At 53.4% G+C, this 18,723-nt stretch overlaps 1 protein-coding gene, 3 non-coding genes and 1 pseudogene across 4 annotated transcripts; all 5 read right to left on the bottom strand.

Moving 5' to 3' along the window:
• Window positions 1–1,969: 1,969 nt before the first annotated feature.
• Window positions 1,970–2,162, bottom strand: LOC140908034 (U2 spliceosomal RNA). Its single transcript, XR_012157739.1, has one exon. It is a non-coding gene; the product is annotated as a U2 spliceosomal RNA (small nuclear RNA).
• A 4,668-nt stretch (window positions 2,163–6,830) lies between these two features.
• Window positions 6,831–7,021, bottom strand: LOC140908036 (U2 spliceosomal RNA). Its single transcript, XR_012157741.1, has one exon. It is a non-coding gene; the product is annotated as a U2 spliceosomal RNA (small nuclear RNA).
• LOC140906390 (uncharacterized) lies at window positions 6,978–13,975 on the bottom strand. Its single transcript, XM_073330217.1, has 2 exons — window positions 13,957–13,975; window positions 6,978–12,163 (listed from the first exon to the last, which is right to left on the bottom strand). Exon 2 carries the CDS (start codon window positions 12,140–12,142, stop codon window positions 7,382–7,384), a length of 4,761 nt encoding a protein of 1,586 aa, XP_073186318.1. The 5' UTR covers window positions 12,143–12,163; window positions 13,957–13,975; the 3' UTR covers window positions 6,978–7,381.
• Window positions 12,152–12,246, bottom strand: LOC140908041 (U2 spliceosomal RNA; annotated as a pseudogene).
• A 2,933-nt stretch (window positions 13,976–16,908) lies between the features above and the next one.
• On the bottom strand, window positions 16,909–17,099 carry LOC140908035 (U2 spliceosomal RNA). The gene has a single exon (XR_012157740.1). It is a non-coding gene; the product is annotated as a U2 spliceosomal RNA (small nuclear RNA).
• Between the last annotated feature and the right edge of the window lie 1,624 nt (window positions 17,100–18,723).

Raw genomic sequence — 18,723 nt, 5'->3', positions numbered from 1 at the left:
TTGATCAACACTGACTTTCCTCTGCCATTTTGTTGCCCAGTCACCCAGTTTTGCGAGAGCTCTTTGTAGCTCTTGGCAGTCTGCTTTGGCCTTAACTATTCTGAGTAGTTTTGTATCGTCTGCAAATTTTGCCACCTCACTGTTTACCCCTTTCCCCCGGTCATTTATGAATAAGTTGAACGGTACTGGTCCCAGTACAGACCCTGGGGGACCCCTGGGGATAAGAGGGAAGATCCTCTTCTCTGACACTGGCAGACCAGGTGCCAGCTTATGCCAAGGCCCCTAGAAAAGTGACAAATGCATGGCTGGAAACTAGTCTTGCTCACCTGTGTGTTAGTGTTGTTAAAACGGGCATTATTTTTATAAAAATGTGTTTCGTGTTTAGACTTTATGAAAAGCTGGTGAGTTGCTGCATGCATTCTTCTCACCTATAATATCTGTATCCCACGTTATAAGGTGATATATAAGCCTTGGCTCTAAAACTGTAAACCCCCTGGCCGCCACCAGTCAGGAGAGAAGCATTCCCAAGTGTGAAATGCTAGTTTACCAGAAGAGGAGTCATCTCCTTTCCACCAAGAGAAGACCCTGAGACATCAGACAAGCCACTGTGGATCACCCGTGGACAAAGGCTTGGTTGATTGCTCCGCCTCACACCCCCACCCACGAGGAGGCGGAGACCTGCACAAACACTTGCCCCATCAGCTCTGGGGGGAATGGAATAAAAATCCCTGTCGAGAAGACACTGTTGTCCCTGTGCTGCTTGGACTTCAGGGGGATGGCATGCCTTACAAGCATAAGCATAAGCAAGGGATCCCGGCTGTTTGGCTAGGGTTAACCCTAAAGGATCTACAGAGCTTGCATGTTCCAGCAGCTTCTACTACTTTTTGAAACCTCAGACTGTAACTCCTTTGTGTGTATGTTTCCCTGCTTTAACCTGGTAAATAATTTCTTATTTCTTTTCCTAGTTCGGAAAGATTTAGCTAGTTTATTATAGGATTGGCCACGAACATTGTCTTCGGTTTGAGATCTGAGGTGCAATTCAGCTGGCTGAGTGACCAACTCTGAGATAGCGCGTATTGTTATGGTTTTTGGTGCAAGGGACCATCTGTCACAAAGGCAGGCTCACCTGGGTGGCAAGATGGATTCAGGGTGCCCAAGGGGGCTGTCTGTGACTCCATGTTAAGGCTGTTCTAGTGGAGTTCACATTTGATACTTGGTTGGTGAAATGGAAGTCTGGAACACACAACCACGAGGAGCCCCCTGCTGTCTGCCAGCCCTGGGTGTCCGGGGCTCCTGCTCTCTGGAGCCCTGGCTGCACTAGAAAGGTAAGTTTCTATCTTGCCTGGTTCAGAAACCGGAAGGGAAATAAAGAGAACCCACATTACTTTTTTTTTTTTAAGAATCCTCATGATTTTTAAGCCAATCTCGTGATTTTGGGGAGTCTGACTCACAGGGTGGCAACGCTGAGAAGTTAAGGATTATTATTTAGCGTTTACATTACAGTAGGTTCGGGGGTGGGGGGGGAAATCAGGATTGGGACCCCTGTGTGCCGGGCGCAGCGTGACACCTAGTGCCTTGTCTTGATCTGACAAACCAAGACACATGGGACATGGGCTGGGTGGGGAGAAGTCTGTGTAACTCACACAGCTGTTGAGATACGTGTGACCTCAAATATTACTGATCCCCGCCCCGCTCCTCCCAAAACAAACAAACAAACAAACAACCGACTCCCCAACAGCCCCACAGTCTGGAAAGCATTTGTCCCTCATTACTGTTGAAAAGACTCACAGCAGAAAGAAGGATCCCAGCTTCTCAAACAATCCTCTAGTGAGACAGAGAACCCTACATCTGTAGAAACCACAGCGGTACAGATTTCAGATTTTTCAACTACTTGAAAAAAATCTGCTTTAAAGAAGCATCATCACAGTAAAACTCTTTCTACTTTTCAAACCAGAACATTCTCCCCAAAAGGAGATGCACCGTTCCTGGAGACACTGCAATACCAGGTCAATGCATGGGGTGGGCAGAGCAAGCTCCTAGTCCAGCCCCCTGTTCCAAAAATCAATTTAATATACAGTCCTTAAATAAAGGACATATCAGATATCAAACTGATAAGAACAGATACTACACTTGATCTGAGCTCCAAGGAGCCGAGAAGCGATGCTGAGAGTCTGCGACGCACCGCACACCTCTGCGCCCACCGCTTTCTACCTCACCGTGACGAGCTCCCAGACACGCAACAAACACCATAACTAGGTAACTCTAAGTGAGGAACCCTTCCCCAAAATGACTCCCGTGGAAGAATTCAAAGCAAGAACCCTTAACACACAATTCTGTTCAAAGACAGACAAGTCTTGCAGCCGCCTTCCTCTTGCTGGTTTTCCTGTACGCTCCTAATTTGCACAAACCCACCCACTGACGTGGGACTAGCAATCTCTCACTGTTAACTCTTACAGCAAAACAGGGCAAAGAAAGCCTATGCAAGTGCTATACCGCAGCTCCTTCCCACAGGCTGACCCCTCCCCCACAGCTCCCCACACCGCAGCCAGGGGCTGACCCCTCCTTCGCCCCGGCTCCCCCCACCACTGCCAGGATCTGGGGCTGACACCCTCCCCACACCGCTGCCAGGGGCTGGGGCTGGCCCCTATTCCCCCCCCCCCCAAGCTCCATTCTACCTGGGGCTAGGGCTAGGGCTAGGGCCCCGCCCCCGACAAGCCCTGCTGCCTGACACCTCGTGTCGCCACTCTTCCCCCCCCCACACACACACACGCACGCACGTTCCTCCACGCCCCGCTAGGGGGTCGCACCGGACTTTTTTGGTAAACTGGGCATTTGCTTATTTGCTCTTGCCAACTCATCAGTTGGCAAGAGCAAACGGGATAAATGGCCGTTTTTGTCAAAAAAGGGAAGAAGAAAAAAAAAAAAAGGCAGGATGGCCGGAACAGAGCTTAAAAAGGGAACTGCTCCAGCCAAACGGGGACATATGGTCATCCTATCTCCAGGCAAGTGGTCCTGAGGGAGTCTGGCCAGGGTTGGGGGCAGACCCTGACCTGGCTAATCGCACCACTCCCGAGAGAACGGAGTGATTCCCCGTCCTGGCACTGGACCGGCCCCGGCCGCGCTGCCAGCTCAGCCTGGCGGACACCATAAACGGCAGAGTAATGGAGGCCGTTAGAGGCCAAAAGTCATCCTTCAAAATTTGGAAATCAAAGCCTAGTGAGGATAATAGGAAGGTGCACGAACTCTGGCCGGGTAAGTGTCAAAGTATAACAAGTCAGGCCAAGAAAGAATCTGAGAAGCAACGTGCTAACGACACAAAAGCTAACCATAAGAATGTTTTAAAGTACATCAGAAGCAGGCAGCCTGCCAAAGAGGCGGTGGGGCCACTAGCTGACAAAGGAGCACTCTAGGAAGACAAGGCCATTGCAAAGGAGCTTCATGAATTCTTTGCAGCTGTCTTCACTGCAGAGGACGGGAGGGAGAGTCCCACATCGGAGCTGTCCTTATTGGGTGACAAATCTGAAGTCCCATCCCAGTATAAGAGGTTTTAGAACAAATCGTTAAATTAAACAGGAATAAGTCACCAGGACCAGATGGCATTCGACCACGAGTTCTGAGGGAACTCAGAGATGAAATTGCACAACTACTAGCCGTAGTACGCAAGCTACCACTGAAGCAAGCCTCTGTTGCAGACGACTGGCAGGTAGCTAATGTAATGCCAATTTTTAAAATGGGCTCCAGGGGCGACCCTGGCAATTGCAGGCTGCTGAGCCTAACTTCAGTCACAGGCAAATTGGTAGTAAAGAATGATCAGGCACCCAGATAAACAGGATGTATTGGGAAAGGGTGAACACAGCTTTTGTAAAGGGCACTCCTACCTCACCAATCTTCTAGAATTCTTTGAGGATCTCAGCAAGCATGTGGATGAGGATGATTCAGTCGATACTGCGAACTGGGATTTTCAGAAAGCCTTTGACGGGGTCCCTCACCGAAGGCTCTAAAAGAAAACTTAAGTGGTTATGGGATAAGCGCGTAAGAACGGCCAAACTGGGTCAGACCAAAAGTCCATCTAGCCCAGTATCCTGTCTTCTGACAGCGGCCAATGCCAGGGGCCCCAGAGGGAATGAACGGAACAGGCAATCATCCATCCCCTGTCGCCCATTCCCAGCTTCTGGCAAATAGGGGTTAGCTAGGGATACCACTGGCTGAGCGCCATCAATGGACCTATCCTCCATGAATTTATCTAGTTCTTTTTTGAAACCTGTTATGTTCTTGGCCTTCGCAACGTCCTCTGGCAAAGAGTTCCCCAGGTTGACTGTGTGTTGTGTGAAGAAATACTTTCTTTTGTTTGTTTTAAACCGGCTGCCTGTAAATTTAATTTGGTGACCCCTAGGTCCTGTATTATGAGAAGGAGTACATAACACTTCCTTATTTACTTTCTCCACGCCAGTCATGATTTTATAGACCTCCATCGTATCCCCTCTTAGTCGGCTCTTTTCCAAGCTGAAAAGGCCCAATCTTAAGAATCTCTTCTTATACAGAAGCTGTTCCATACCCCCTCATCATTTTTCTTGCCCTTTTCTGAATCTTTCCAATTCCAATATGCCTTTTTTGAGATGGGGCGACCGCATCAGCACGCAGGTATTTTCTGTCTTATTATCTATCCCTGTCTTAATGATTCCCAACACTCCACTGCACATTCAGTGGATGTTTTCAGAGAACTGTCCACAATGACTCCTAGGTCTCTTTCTTGAGTGGTAACAGCTCATTTAGACCCTTCCCCTCCCCCTCCCCCGCCCCCAATCGTTTTATAGGTATAGCTGGGATTATGTTTTCCAGTGTGCGTTACTTTGCATTGATCAACACTGACTTTCCTCTGCCATTTTGTTGCCCAGTCACCCAGTTTTGCGAGAGCTCTTTGTAGCTCTTGGCAGTCTGCTTTGGCCTTAACTATTCTGAGTAGTTTTGTATCGTCTGCAAATTTTGCCACCTCACTGTTTACCCCTTTCCCCCGGTCATTTATGAATAAGTTGAACGGTACTGGTCCCAGTACAGACCCCTGGGGGACCCCTGGGGATAAGAGGGAAGATCCTCTTCTCTGACACTGGCAGACCAGGTGCCAGCTTATGCCAAGGCCCCTAGAAAAGTGACAAATGCATGGCTGGAAACTAGTCTTGCTCACCTGTGTGTTAGTGTTGTTAAAACGGGCATTATTTTTATAAAAATGTGTTTCGTGTTTAGACTTTATGAAAAGCTGGTGAGTTGCTGCATGCATTCTTCTCACCTATAATATCTGTATCCCACGTTATAAGGTGATATATAAGCCTTGGCTCTAAAACTGTAAACCCCCTGGCCGCCACCAGTCAGGAGAGAAGCATTCCCAAGTGTGAAATGCTAGTTTACCAGAAGAGGAGTCATCTCCTTTCCACCAAGAGAAGACCCTGAGACATCAGACAAGCCACTGTGGATCACCCGTGGACAAAAGGCTTGGTTGATTGCTCCGCCTCACACCCCCACCCACGAGGAGGCGGAGACCTGCACAAACACTTGCCCCATCAGCTCTGGGGGGAATGGAATAAAAATCCCTGTCGAGAAGACACTGTTGTCCCTGTGCTGCTTGGACTTCAGGGGGATGGCATGCCTTACAAGCATAAGCATAAGCAAGGGATCCCGGCTGTTTGGCTAGGGTTAACCCTAAAGGATCTACAGAGCTTGCATGTTCCAGCAGCTTCTACTACTTTTTGAAACCTCAGACTGTAACTCCTTTGTGTGTATGTTTCCCTGCTTTAACCTGGTAAATAATTTCTTATTTCTTTTCCTAGTTCGGAAAGATTTAGCTAGTTTATTATAGGATTGGCCACGAACATTGTCTTCGGTTTGAGATCTGAGGTGCAATTCAGCTGGCTGAGTGACCAGTCCGAGGGACCGGAATATTGTTATGGTTTTTGGTGCAAGGGACCATCTGTCACAAAGGCAGGCTCACCTGGGTGGCAAGATGGATTCAGGGTGCCCAAGGGGGCTGTCTGTGACTCCATGTTAAGGCTGTTCTAGTGGAGTTCACATTTGATACTTGGTTGGTGAAATGGAAGTCTGGAACACACAACCACGAGGAGCCCCCTGCTGTCTGCCAGCCCTGGGTGTCCGGGGCTCCTGCTCTCTGGAGCCCTGGCTGCACTAGAAAGGTAAGTTTCTATCTTGCCTGGTTCAGAAACCGGAAGGGAAATAAAGAGAACCCACATTACATTTTTTTTTTTAAGAATCCTCATGATTTTTAAGCCAATCTCGTGATTTTGGGGAGTCTGACTCACAGGGTGGCAACGCTGAGAAGTTAAGGATTATTATTTAGCGTTTACATTACAGTAGGTTCGGGGGTGGGGGGGGAAATCAGGATTGGGACCCCTGTGTGCCGGGCGCAGCGTGACACCTAGTGCCTTGTCTTGATCTGACAAACCAAGACACATGGGACATGGGCTGGGTGGGGAGAAGTCTGTGTAACTCACACAGCTGTTGAGATACGTGTGACCTCAAATATTACTGATCCCCGCCCCGCTCCTCCCAAAACAAACAAACAAACAAACAAACAACCGACTCCCCAACAGCCCCACAGTCTGGAAAGCATTTGTCCCTCATTACTGTTGAAAAGACTCACAGCAGAAAGAAGGATCCCAGCTTCTCAAACAATCCTCTAGTGAGACAGAGAACCCTACATCTGTAGAAACCACAGCGGTACAGATTTCAGATTTTTCAACTACTTGAAAAAAATCTGCTTTAAAGAAGCATCATCACAGTAAAACTCTTTCTACTTTTCAAACCAGAACATTCTCCCCAAAAGGAGATGCACCGTTCCTGGAGACACTGCAATACCAGGTCAATGCATGGGGTGGGCAGAGCAAGCTCCTAGTCCAGCCCCCTGTTCCAAAAATCAATTTAATATACAGTCCTTAAATAAAGGACATATCAGATATCAAACTGATAAGAACAGATTTAATAATTTTATTTGAGATAATGTTGAAATAAGGAACGGTACAGAGTTCAAGCATAGGAGTTTCTGGTCGTCAGGGGATAAGGTACAGATTATCGAGGGGTGCAAAATGCGATTTAGGAGCTGGTGGAGCAAGGATCACATAATAATCTGCAAATTCCCCGACTGGGGGAAAAGTTTAACCGGTCAGAGTACAGACATCGAGATATGGGGTAAGTTATCCACACAACAGCTACGTTCGGTATGCTGGGTATGGTGAGTGAATACGGGGGTGGGGATGGGTCTACCCTCATATGGTGGGGTTTAATGTTCAGCGGGTTTACGGTTCCAGTTCATACGGTCCGATGGGGAAGGCCTCTCAGTCTCTTTCCCACAGTGTGTGCACAGTGTCGTACCGGCTCACTCCTCCTGGTACTGTCGGTGGCCGGTGATGTGCTCGATATAGATGTCCCTGGACCATCGGATGGTGTCCGAGACCATGAGGCGCCGCATGAGTCGTGCGTAGCGTCTACCGATCCCGCAGGTCCGCAGCACACGCTCGTTGCAGGGGTCCCAAGCGCCCAGGGCTCCGACAATCAGGGCGTCCAGCTGCACCTCGTAGCCCTTCGCTCTCAGGGTGTCGGCCAGAGGGGCGTATTTTTCCAGTTTCCGAGCTCGAGCTTCTCGGAAGGCCGGGGTCCTGTTCTCGAAAGGGACCGTAATGTCGACGAGGATGATCTTTTTCTGGGTTTCGTTGGTGACGACCACGTCGGGTCGTAGCGGGCTGTCGGTACCGGAGATGGCGCAGTTCACGGCGACCTCCCCCAGGCTAGGTGAGATGGCTTTCACCAGGCGGTTCTGGATGGCGTTGTGGCGCAGCTGCCAGGCTCTGGAGTGGGGCTTGCAGCTGCACAGGACGTGGGGCAGGGTCTCGTTGGAGTAGCCGCACTTCCTGCAACGCTTGTCTCGGTTCCCGTGGCGGACGGCTCCGTTGAGCGGGACGCAGTTGAGCCGGGCGCGGTGGATGAACCGCCAGTCGGCGAAGCGGGTGAAGCCGCCCCCGGCGAGGAAGTGGTTGCTGGCGTCCCACTTGCTGGTCAGTTCGAAGGCTTTTCCCTGGTCCGGCTTGCGCTTCAGGGCTTCTACGTACAGCGAGTGGGTGGCTGCCTTCAGGGTCCTTTCCAGCAGGCCCCTGGCGCTCGGGGTGACGATGGTGTTGCCCTCGGACCCGATCTGTGGCACCAGGACACCCAGCTCCTGGCGCTCCTCACACCACTCCCAGCGGCAGCCGATGCGTTTCCCCAGGCGGCGCGTGGCGTTGCGGGCGCGGGACCACAGCGAAGCGATGTCGCCCCCATCTCGGCCGAATTCGCCGTCCAGGGAACCGCTCAGGAAGCTGGCGGTGTCTTGGCTGGACGGGGCTCTACCGATCCGCTTTTGCGTTACGTCGTGGAGGGCTTTCGCTGCGATGCTCTTTACCGTGGCGTCGGGGCACGTCAGCAGGCGGAAGGCGTGGGTGATCACTGCGATGTCACCCAGGTCACCCATGCGGGGGACATTGGCACCGCCATGCCTGTGGGTGATATAGACCAGCTCGTTGCTGGCTCTCTGGGGAAGGAATAACCACTTCTTCACCAGCTGCCGGATGACCTTGTCCGCCTTGTTGAGGGGTACCTTTGCCACGGCGGAGCCCCTCAGGACGAACGAGATGCGGGGGATCAGGAAGGTGTTCAGGGCGTTTATCTTTTGCCACGGTGCTAGCAGGGAGGTGTCGATCTTGGCGGTATCCTGTAGGATCTCTTGGATGGTGTCCTCGGGCGTCTGGCGGACACGGAAACCCGTCGGTGTGCCGAGGTGTCGGTAGGCCTGCCCCTCTGCCAGGGGGATGACGGGCTCGCCCTGAATCTGGAATTCCGTCCCCTGCACGGAGTCCCTTTTGCTGCCATCTATGTGGAGGGATGCGCATTTCTTCGCATTGAAGCGGAGCCCCATCCAATCGGCAACTCGACTGGTGGCATCTAGCATACGCTGGAGGTTCTCTGGGTCGTCTGCGGTCAGGACCAGGTCATCCGCGTAAGCCAGGACACTCACCCTCTCGCCGTGGAGGTTGAAGCCGCCTGCGCCCTTGGAGATCGCTCGCAGCAGCGGCTCCATGGCGAGGTTAAAGATGATGGGGCTGAGGGGGCAGCCCTGCTTGACTCCGCACCGGATCGGGATCTCGGCTGTCTCTCCTTCGACCGAGCGAATGGTGGTGCTGCATCCCTCGTACATCTCTCGGATCGCCCGGCGGAAGTTCTCTGGCATCCCAAACTCCTGGAGCGTGGCAAAGATGTGGTGGTGGGGCATGGACCCAAAGGCGTTGGCCAGGTCCAGCCATGCTATCGTACCCTGCCTCCGCGCCCTTCTGGTCGTATCGATGATGGTTTGGAGGACAAAGTTATGTTCGTAGCAGCCCTCGCAGGACATGAAGCCTTTCTGGGTGGAGCTGATGGCCCCCCCACGCACTGACCACTCCGTGATCCTGGACGCCAGGCAGCTGGCATAGAGCTTGTACATCGTGGAGCAGAGGGAGATGGGCCTCCAATTGCTGGGGTCATCGCGCTCACCCTTTTTGTACACCAGAACCGTCATGGCCTTTTTCCAGGAGCTGGGAGTCCGGCAGAAACGCTTGCACTGGTTGAAGAGCGTGGCGAGGACCAGGCAGCCGGGATCTCGCTTTTTCAGGAGACTGTAGCGGATGCCATCTTTCCCGGGAGCTGTGTTTTTTGTTTTTGAGAGCCTGGCCAACACTTCCTTGGGCGTGAAGTCAGCTTCCAGGGCGCCCGCTTCGTCGACACGGGGCAGGGGGCGGAGGCACTCGGGGCGCAGCGCACCATCCTGGGCTGTGTGGTCGAATACATCCTTGAAGTAGCTGTAGAGGCGTTCGGGTGGGATCGTGCAGTAGGGCGAGGGCCCGTCGAGGATCTCTCTCATGGCTTTGGGGCGGTTTGCCCGGTACAGCTTCTGGATCCTTGAAGCCGCTGCTGGATCGTAGCGGCAGTTGGCGCCTCTCCTTCTGGTTCCCCTGGCGGTGGTGTTGGGGTTTGGAGCAGGCGGTCTGTGGGCAGGCGGGGCGTTCTCCTGGGTGGGACGTCTCCTGGGAGCGGTTTCTGCAGACAGTTCTTGGGTGAGTCTGTCTACGAGGAGGTCAAAGTCGTCGAAGGAAGCTGTCGCTCTTAGCTCCGCGGTCCAGGCAGTCTGCCACGGAGTGGCAGCCCTCTCCACCGGCTGCTGGCCCTCATGGTCCTCGACCTTGTCTGAAGCAGACTCGTCACCCGCACAGTCGACCCGCCGTCCATCCCGCGAGCCATCGTTCCCTTCGGTTGGGGGCTGGGGCGGAATCTCCGGCGGGATGCTGGCGTTACTAGTGGTCGGAGGGACGCGGTCCGGCTCGGGGATTGCCGGGACGTTGCTGGTCCTCCTAGGGGTGGCTGGTGCTTGGGCGGCTGCTGCTGGAACGTGAGATCCGCTGTTGGCAGCGTCCCGCAGGATGGACTCGGGGGTCGTGCTGGGCTGTCTGGTGAGGAGGGCCCGGTGGTTTTCTGTGGCTGCGGGGTTGGTTTCTCCAGTAGTGCGTGGAGCTTGCTGAGCGGCCTGTGGCTGGGCACTGGCTCCCTCGGCTGCTGGAGTTTGCAGGGCAGACTGAGGCGCGGCTCGGGCTCCTCCGGCGGTTGGGGTTCGCAGGGCGGCCTGAGGTGTGGCTCTGGCTCTTCCGGCGACAGGATCTCGAGCCGCTATGCGCGAGGGGGCACTGATCCGTCTGGGGACGGGAACGTGCTGGGCCGGGGGCGAGGTAGTGCTGAGCCGTCTCAGTATGGAGATTTGCCTGGCGACGTGGGAAGGTGAGACGGGCCTCCTGCTGCCGAGGACCTGGGTGGCATTTCCCGCGGCAGCAGGCACCTTCTCGATCGCAGCACCCTGTTGCGCTGGTCTGGCGACGGGGGCAGCCTTCTTGACGGCAGCTTGCACCATCGCTGTTCTTTGTTGCGGCTCAGGAGTGGTGGGGCGGCGCACAGCGGCAGGGCTGGGAGCCGGGGCAGGAGGCCGTGCGGTTCCTTTGGAGCGCTTCCTGCAGGTGACTTGGTGCGCCTTGCATTGTTTCTGTGTCTCGAAGGGCAGGCTGCAGAGGGCACAACTGAAGGCGACCTGCTTGTTGTGGCATCGCTTTAGGTGCCTGGTGACTCCACCAAGGAGGTGGAAACTTCGGGGAGGGAAGCAGATGGGGCAGATGAGCGCGTCCGCCGCGAGGGGGTACTGCAGGTAGACGGTGTCCTCATTACCTTGCAGCCGGGGGGTGCCGGTGGCACCAGCAGTATCGCTGGCTGGTTCATCCCGGCGCGGGCGAGTGGGGTCGAGAGGTCCGGCTGGGGGGGCATCTGGCAGGGGCCTGCTGACTCTTTGGGTAGTTTCGGAGGCTGGGCAGGCATCTGGTAAGATGCTGGTGACCCTCTGGGTGGTCTCTGGAGAGGTGCTGGTCCCATCGGCGGAGATTCCTCTCTTGCTGGTGTGTAGAGGAGTGGGGCCACCCTCCACGACCTGGGCAGCTGCGGGGGTGGGAGGTGGTTGCCTGGGAGCCTCTTGCAGTGGCGGGGTGGGGGGGCTCTCCGGTGGCGGCTGGTGTTGCTGGAGAGCGGGGGGGCTCTTGGTCAGCAGCTGCTGTAAGGCGGGGGGGCTTGCCCTCGGAGCCTCTTGCAGTGGCGGGGTGGGGGGGCTCTTCAGTGGCAGCTGGTGTTGCTGGAGAGCGGGGGGGCTCTTGGTCAGCAGCTGCTGTAAGGCGGGGGGGCTTGCCCTCGGTGGCTGGCGCTGCTGGGGAGCGGCGGGGATGTTCCTTCTGGCGGTGATGTCTCGACAGGCTGGCCTCTGGGTGCGGGATCTGTCTGGAACAGCATCTCGGAGGGGGTCCTTCGGGCAGTCGCCGGCCTTCCTTTTCGTGCTGCTGGTCTGTAGTGTCCTGGAGGCACCGAGGGTTTTCTTTGTAGTCGCTGCTTGAGGGGCCTTCTGTGGAGCAACAGCAGCGGTGGTACACAGAGCAGCTGACGATGTCTCGGTAGCAGGAGAAGGATTTTCTTCGAAAGCAGCAGCGCTAGCATATACCTCCAGGGCAGCATCGATTTTCTCAAGGAGGGCAGCTGGGGAATCCATCTACAGCACATGTGTTGCGATCTGTTTATAGCAAAATAAAAGACATTAAACTGATAAGAACAGATACTACACTTGATCTGAGCTCCAAGGAGCCGAGAAGCGATGCTGAGAGTCTGCGACGCACCGCACACCTCTGCGCCCACCGCTTTCTACCTCACCGTGACGAGCTCCCAGACACGCAACAAACACCATAACTAGGTAACTCTAAGTGAGGAACCCTTCCCCAAAATGACTCCCGTGGAAGAATTCAAAGCAAGAACCCTTAACACACAATTCTGTTCAAAGACAGACAAGTCTTGCAGCCGCCTTCCTCTTGCTGGTTTTCCTGTACGCTCCTAATTTGCACAAACCCACCCACTGACGTGGGACTAGCAATCTCTCACTGTTAACTCTTACAGCAAAACAGGGCAAAGAAAGCCTATGCAAGTGCTATACCGCAGCTCCTTCCCACAGGCTGACCCCTCCCCCACAGCTCCCCACACCGCAGCCAGGGGCTGACCCCTCCTTCGCCCCGGCTCCCCCCACCACTGCCAGGATCTGGGGCTGACACCCTCCCCACACCGCTGCCAGGGGCTGGGGCTGGCCCCTATTCCCCCCCCCCCAGCTCCATTCTACCTGGGGCTAGGGCTAGGGCCCCGCCCCCGACAAGCCCTGCTGCCTGACACCTCGTGTCGCCACTCTTCCCCCCCCCCCCCCCCCACACACACACGCACGTTCCTCCACGCCCCGCTAGGGGGTCGCACCGGACTTTTTTGGTAAACTGGGCATTTGCTTATTTGCTCTTGCCAACTCATCAGTTGGCAAGAGCAAACGGGATAAATGGCCGTTTTTGTCAAAAAAGGGAAGAAGAAAAAAAAAAAAAGGCAGGATGGCCGGAACAGAGCTTAAAAAGGGAACTGCTCCAGCCAAACGGGGACATATGGTCATCCTATCTCCAGGCAAGTGGTCCTGAGGGAGTCTGGCCAGGGTTGGGGGCAGACCCTGACCTGGCTAATCGCACCACTCCCGAGAGAACGGAGTGATTCCCCGTCCTGGCACTGGACCGGCCCCGGCCGCGCTGCCAGCTCAGCCTGGCGGACACCATAAACGGCAGAGTAATGGAGGCCGTTAGAGGCCAAAAGTCATCCTTCAAAATTTGGAAATCAAAGCCTAGTGAGGATAATAGGAAGGTGCACGAACTCTGGCCGGGTAAGTGTCAAAGTATAACAAGTCAGGCCAAGAAAGAATCTGAGAAGCAACGTGCTAACGACACAAAAGCTAACCATAAGAATGTTTTAAAGTACATCAGAAGCAGGCAGCCTGCCAAAGAGGCGGTGGGGCCACTAGCTGACAAAGGAGCACTCTAGGAAGACAAGGCCATTGCAAAGGAGCTTCATGAATTCTTTGCAGCTGTCTTCACTGCAGAGGACGGGAGGGAGAGTCCCACATCGGAGCTGTCCTTATTGGGTGACAAATCTGAAGTCCCATCCCAGTATAAGAGGTTTTAGAACAAATCGTTAAATTAAACAGGAATAAGTCACCAGGACCAGATGGCATTCGACCACGAGTTCTGAGGGAACTCAGAGATGAAATTGCACAACTACTAGCCGTAGTACGCAAGCTACCACTGAAGCAAGCCTCTGTTGCAGACGACTGGCAGGTAGCTAATGTAATGCCAATTTTTAAAATGGGCTCCAGGGGCGACCCTGGCAATTGCAGGCTGCTGAGCCTAACTTCAGTCACAGGCAAATTGGTAGTAAAGAATGATCAGGCACCCAGATAAACAGGATGTATTGGGAAAGGGTGAACACAGCTTTTGTAAAGGGCACTCCTACCTCACCAATCTTCTAGAATTCTTTGAGGATCTCAGCAAGCATGTGGATGAGGATGATTCAGTCGATACTGCGAACTGGGATTTTCAGAAAGCCTTTGACGGGGTCCCTCACCGAAGGCTCTAAAAGAAAACTTAAGTGGTTATGGGATAAGCGCGTAAGAACGGCCAAACTGGGTCAGACCAAAAGTCCATCTAGCCCAGTATCCTGTCTTCTGACAGCGGCCAATGCCAGGGGCCCCAGAGGGAATGAACGGAACAGGCAATCATCCATCCCCTGTCGCCCATTCCCAGCTTCTGGCAAATAGGGGTTAGCTAGGGATACCACTGGCTGAGCGCCATCAATGGACCTATCCTCCATGAATTTATCTAGTTCTTTTTTGAAACCTGTTATGTTCTTGGCCTTCGCAACGTCCTCTGGCAAAGAGTTCCCCAGGTTGACTGTGTGTTGTGTGAAGAAATACTTTCTTTTGTTTGTTTTAAACCGGCTGCCTGTAAATTTAATTTGGTGACCCCTAGGTCCTGTATTATGAGAAGGAGTACATAACACTTCCTTATTTACTTTCTCCACGCCAGTCATGATTTTATAGACCTCCATCGTATCCCCTCTTAGTCGGCTCTTTTCCAAGCTGAAAAGGCCCAATCTTAAGAATCTCTTCTTATACAGAAGCTGTTCCATACCCCCTCATCATTTTTCTTGCCCTTTTCTGAATCTTTCCAATTCCAATATGCCTTTTTTGAGATGGGGCGACCGCATCAGCACGCAGGTATTTTCTGTCTTATTATCTATCCCTGTCTTAATGATTCCCAACACTCCACTGCACATTCAGTGGATGTTTTCAGAGAACTGTCCACAATGACTCCTAGGTCTCTTTCTTGAGTGGTAACAGCTCATTTAGACCCTTCCCCTCCCCCTCCCCCGCCCCCAATCGTTTTATAGGTATAGCTGGGATTATGTTTTCCAGTGTGCGTTACTTTGCATTGATCAACACTGACTTTCCTCTGCCATTTTGTTGCCCAGTCACCCAGTTTTGCGAGAGCTCTTTGTAGCTCTTGGCAGTCTGCTTTGGCCTTAACTATTCTGAGTAGTTTTGTATCGTCTGCAAATTTTGCCACCTCACTGTTTACCCCTTTCCCCCGGTCATTTATGAATAAGTTGAACGGTACTGGTCCCAGTACAGACCCCTGGGGGACCCCTGGGGATAAGAGGGAAGATCCTCTTCTCTGACACTGGCAGACCAGGTGCCAGCTTATGCCAAGGCCCCTAGAAAAGTGACAAATGCATGGCTGGAAACTAGTCTTGCTCACCTGTGTGTTAGTGTTGTTAAAACGGGCATTATTTTTATAAAAATGTGTTTCGTGTTTAGACTTTATGAAAAGCTGGTGAGTTGCTGCATGCATTCTTCTCACCTATAATATCTGTATCCCACGTTATAAGGTGATATATAAGCCTTGGCTCTAAAACTGTAAACCCCCTGGCCGCCACCAGTCAGGAGAGAAGCATTCCCAAGTGTGAAATGCTAGTTTACCAGAAGAGGAGTCATCTCCTTTCCACCAAGAGAAGACCCTGAGACATCAGACAAGCCACTGTGGATCACCCGTGGACAAAAGGCTTGGTTGATTGCTCCGCCTCACACCCCCACCCACGAGGAGGCGGAGACCTGCACAAACACTTGCCCCATCAGCTCTGGGGGGAATGGAATAAAAATCCCTGTCGAGAAGACACTGTTGTCCCTGTGCTGCTTGGACTTCAGGGGGATGGCATGCCTTACAAGCATAAGCATAAGCAAGGGATCCCGGCTGTTTGGCTAGGGTTAACCCTAAAGGATCTACAGAGCTTGCATGTTCCAGCAGCTTCTACTACTTTTTGAAACCTCAGACTGTAACTCCTTTGTGTGTATGTTTCCCTGCTTTAACCTGGTAAATAATTTCTTATTTCTTTTCCTAGTTCGGAAAGATTTAGCTAGTTTATTATAGGATTGGCCACGAACATTGTCTTCGGTTTGAGATCTGAGGTGCAATTCAGCTGGCTGAGTGACCAGTCCGAGGGACCGGAATATTGTTATGGTTTTTGGTGCAAGGGACCATCTGTCACAAAGGCAGGCTCACCTGGGTGGCAAGATGGATTCAGGGTGCCCAAGGGGGCTGTCTGTGACTCCATGTTAAGGCTGTTCTAGTGGAGTTCACATTTGATACTTGGTTGGTGAAATGGAAGTCTGGAACACACAACCACGAGGAGCCCCCTGCTGTCTGCCAGCCCTGGGTGTCCGGGGCTCCTGCTCTCTGGAGCCCTGGCTGCACTAGAAAGGTAAGTTTCTATCTTGCCTGGTTCAGAAACCGGAAGGGAAATAAAGAGAACCCACATTACATTTTTTTTTTTAAGAATCCTCATGATTTTTAAGCCAATCTCGTGATTTTGGGGAGTCTGACTCACAGGGTGGCAACGCTGAGAAGTTAAGGATTATTATTTAGCGTTTACATTACAGTAGGTTCGGGGGTGGGGGGGGAAATCAGGATTGGGACCCCTGTGTGCCGGGCGCAGCGTGACACCTAGTGCCTTGTCTTGATCTGACAAACCAAGACACATGGGACATGGGCTGGGTGGGGAGAAGTCTGTGTAACTCACACAGCTGTTGAGATACGTGTGACCTCAAATATTACTGATCCCCGCCCCGCTCCTCCCAAAACAAACAAACAAACAAACAAACAACCGACTCCCCAACAGCCCCACAGTCTGGAAAGCATTTGTCCCTCATTACTGTTGAAAAGACTCACAGCAGAAAGAAGGATCCCAGCTTCTCAAACAATCCTCTAGTGAGACAGAGAACCCTACATCTGTAGAAACCACAGCGGTACAGATTTCAGATTTTTCAACTACTTGAAAAAAATCTGCTTTAAAGAAGCATCATCACAGTAAAACTCTTTCTACTTTTCAAACCAGAACATTCTCCCCAAAAGGAGATGCACCGTTCCTGGAGACACTGCAATACCAGGTCAATGCATGGGGTGGGCAGAGCAAGCTCCTAGTCCAGCCCCCTGTTCCAAAAATCAATTTAATATACAGTCCTTAAATAAAGGACATATCAGATATCAAACTGATAAGAACAGATTTAATAATTTTATTTGAGATAATGTTGAAATAAGGAACGGTACAGAGTTCAAGCATAGGAGTTTCTGGTCGTCAGGGGATAAGGTACAGATTATCGAGGGGTGCAAAATGCGATTTAGGAGCTGGTGGAGCAAGGATCACATAATAATCTGCAAATTCCCCGACTGGGGGAAAAGTTTAACCGGTCAGAGTACAGACATCGAGATATGGGGTAAGTTATCCACACAACAGCTACGTTCGGTATGCTGGGTATGGTGAGTGAATACGGGGGTGGGGATGGGTCTACCCTCATATGGTGGGGTTTAATGTTCAGCGGGTTTACGGTTCCAGTTCATACGGTCCGATGGGGAAGGCCTCTCAGTCTCTTTCCCACAGTGTGTGCACAGTGTCGTACCGGCTCACTCCTCCTGGTACTGTCGGTGGCCGGTGATGTGCTCGATATAGATGTCCCTGGACCATCGGATGGTGTCCGAGACCATGAGGCGCCGCATGAGTCGTGCGTAGCGTCTACCGATCCCGCAGGTCCGCAGCACACGCTCGTTGCAGGGGTCCCAAGCGCCCAGGGCTCCGACAATCAGGGCGTCCAGCTGCACCTCGTAGCCCTTCGCTCTCAGGGTGTCGGCCAGAGGGGCGTATTTTTCCAGTTTCCGAGCTCGAGCTTCTCGGAAGGCCGGGGTCCTGTTCTCGAAAGGGACCGTAATGTCGACGAGGATGATCTTTTTCTGGGTTTCGTTGGTGACGACCACGTCGGGTCGTAGCGGGCTGTCGGTACCGGAGATGGCGCAGTTCACGGCGACCTCCCCCAGGCTAGGTGAGATGGCTTTCACCAGGCGGTTCTGGATGGCGTTGTGGCGCAGCTGCCAGGCTCTGGAGTGGGGCTTGCAGCTGCACAGGACGTGGGGCAGGGTCTCGTTGGAGTAGCCGCACTTCCTGCAACGCTTGTCTCGGTTCCCGTGGCGGACGGCTCCGTTGAGCGGGACGCAGTTGAGCCGGGCGCGGTGGATGAACCGCCAGTCGGCGAAGCGGGTGAAGCCGCCCCCGGCGAGGAAGTGGTTGCTGGCGTCCCACTTGCTGGTCAGTTCGAAGGCTTTTCCCTGGTCCGGCTTGCGCTTCAGGGCTTCTACGTACAGCGAGTGGGTGGCTGCCTTCAGGGTCCTTTCCAGCAGGCCCCTGGCGCTCGGGGTGACGATGGTGTTGCCCTCGGACCCGATCTGTGGCACCAGGACACCCAGCTCCTGGCGCTCCTCACACCACTCCCAGCGGCAGCCGATGCGTTTCCCCAGGCGGCGCGTGGCGTTGCGGGCGCGGGACCACAGCGAAGCGATGTCGCCCCCATCTCGGCCGAATTCGCCGTCCAGGGAACCGCTCAGGAAGCTGGCGGTGTCTTGGCTGGACGGGGCTCTACCGATCCGCTTTTGCGTTACGTCGTGGAGGGCTTTCGCTGCGATGCTCTTTACCGTGGCGTCGGGGCACGTCAGCAGGCGGAAGGCGTGGGTGATCACTGCGATGTCACCCAGGTCACCCATGCGGGGGACATTGGCACCGCCATGCCTGTGGGTGATATAGACCAGCTCGTTGCTGGCTCTCTGGGGAAGGAATAACCACTTCTTCACCAGCTGCCGGATGACCTTGTCCGCCTTGTTGAGGGGTACCTTTGCCACG

This window comes from Lepidochelys kempii, chromosome 2, assembly GCF_965140265.1.
Source record: "Lepidochelys kempii isolate rLepKem1 chromosome 2, rLepKem1.hap2, whole genome shotgun sequence".
In the NCBI taxonomy this organism is placed as follows: Eukaryota; Metazoa; Chordata; order Testudines; family Cheloniidae; genus Lepidochelys; species Lepidochelys kempii.
This window is presented reverse-complemented; position numbering and strand designations above follow the sequence as displayed.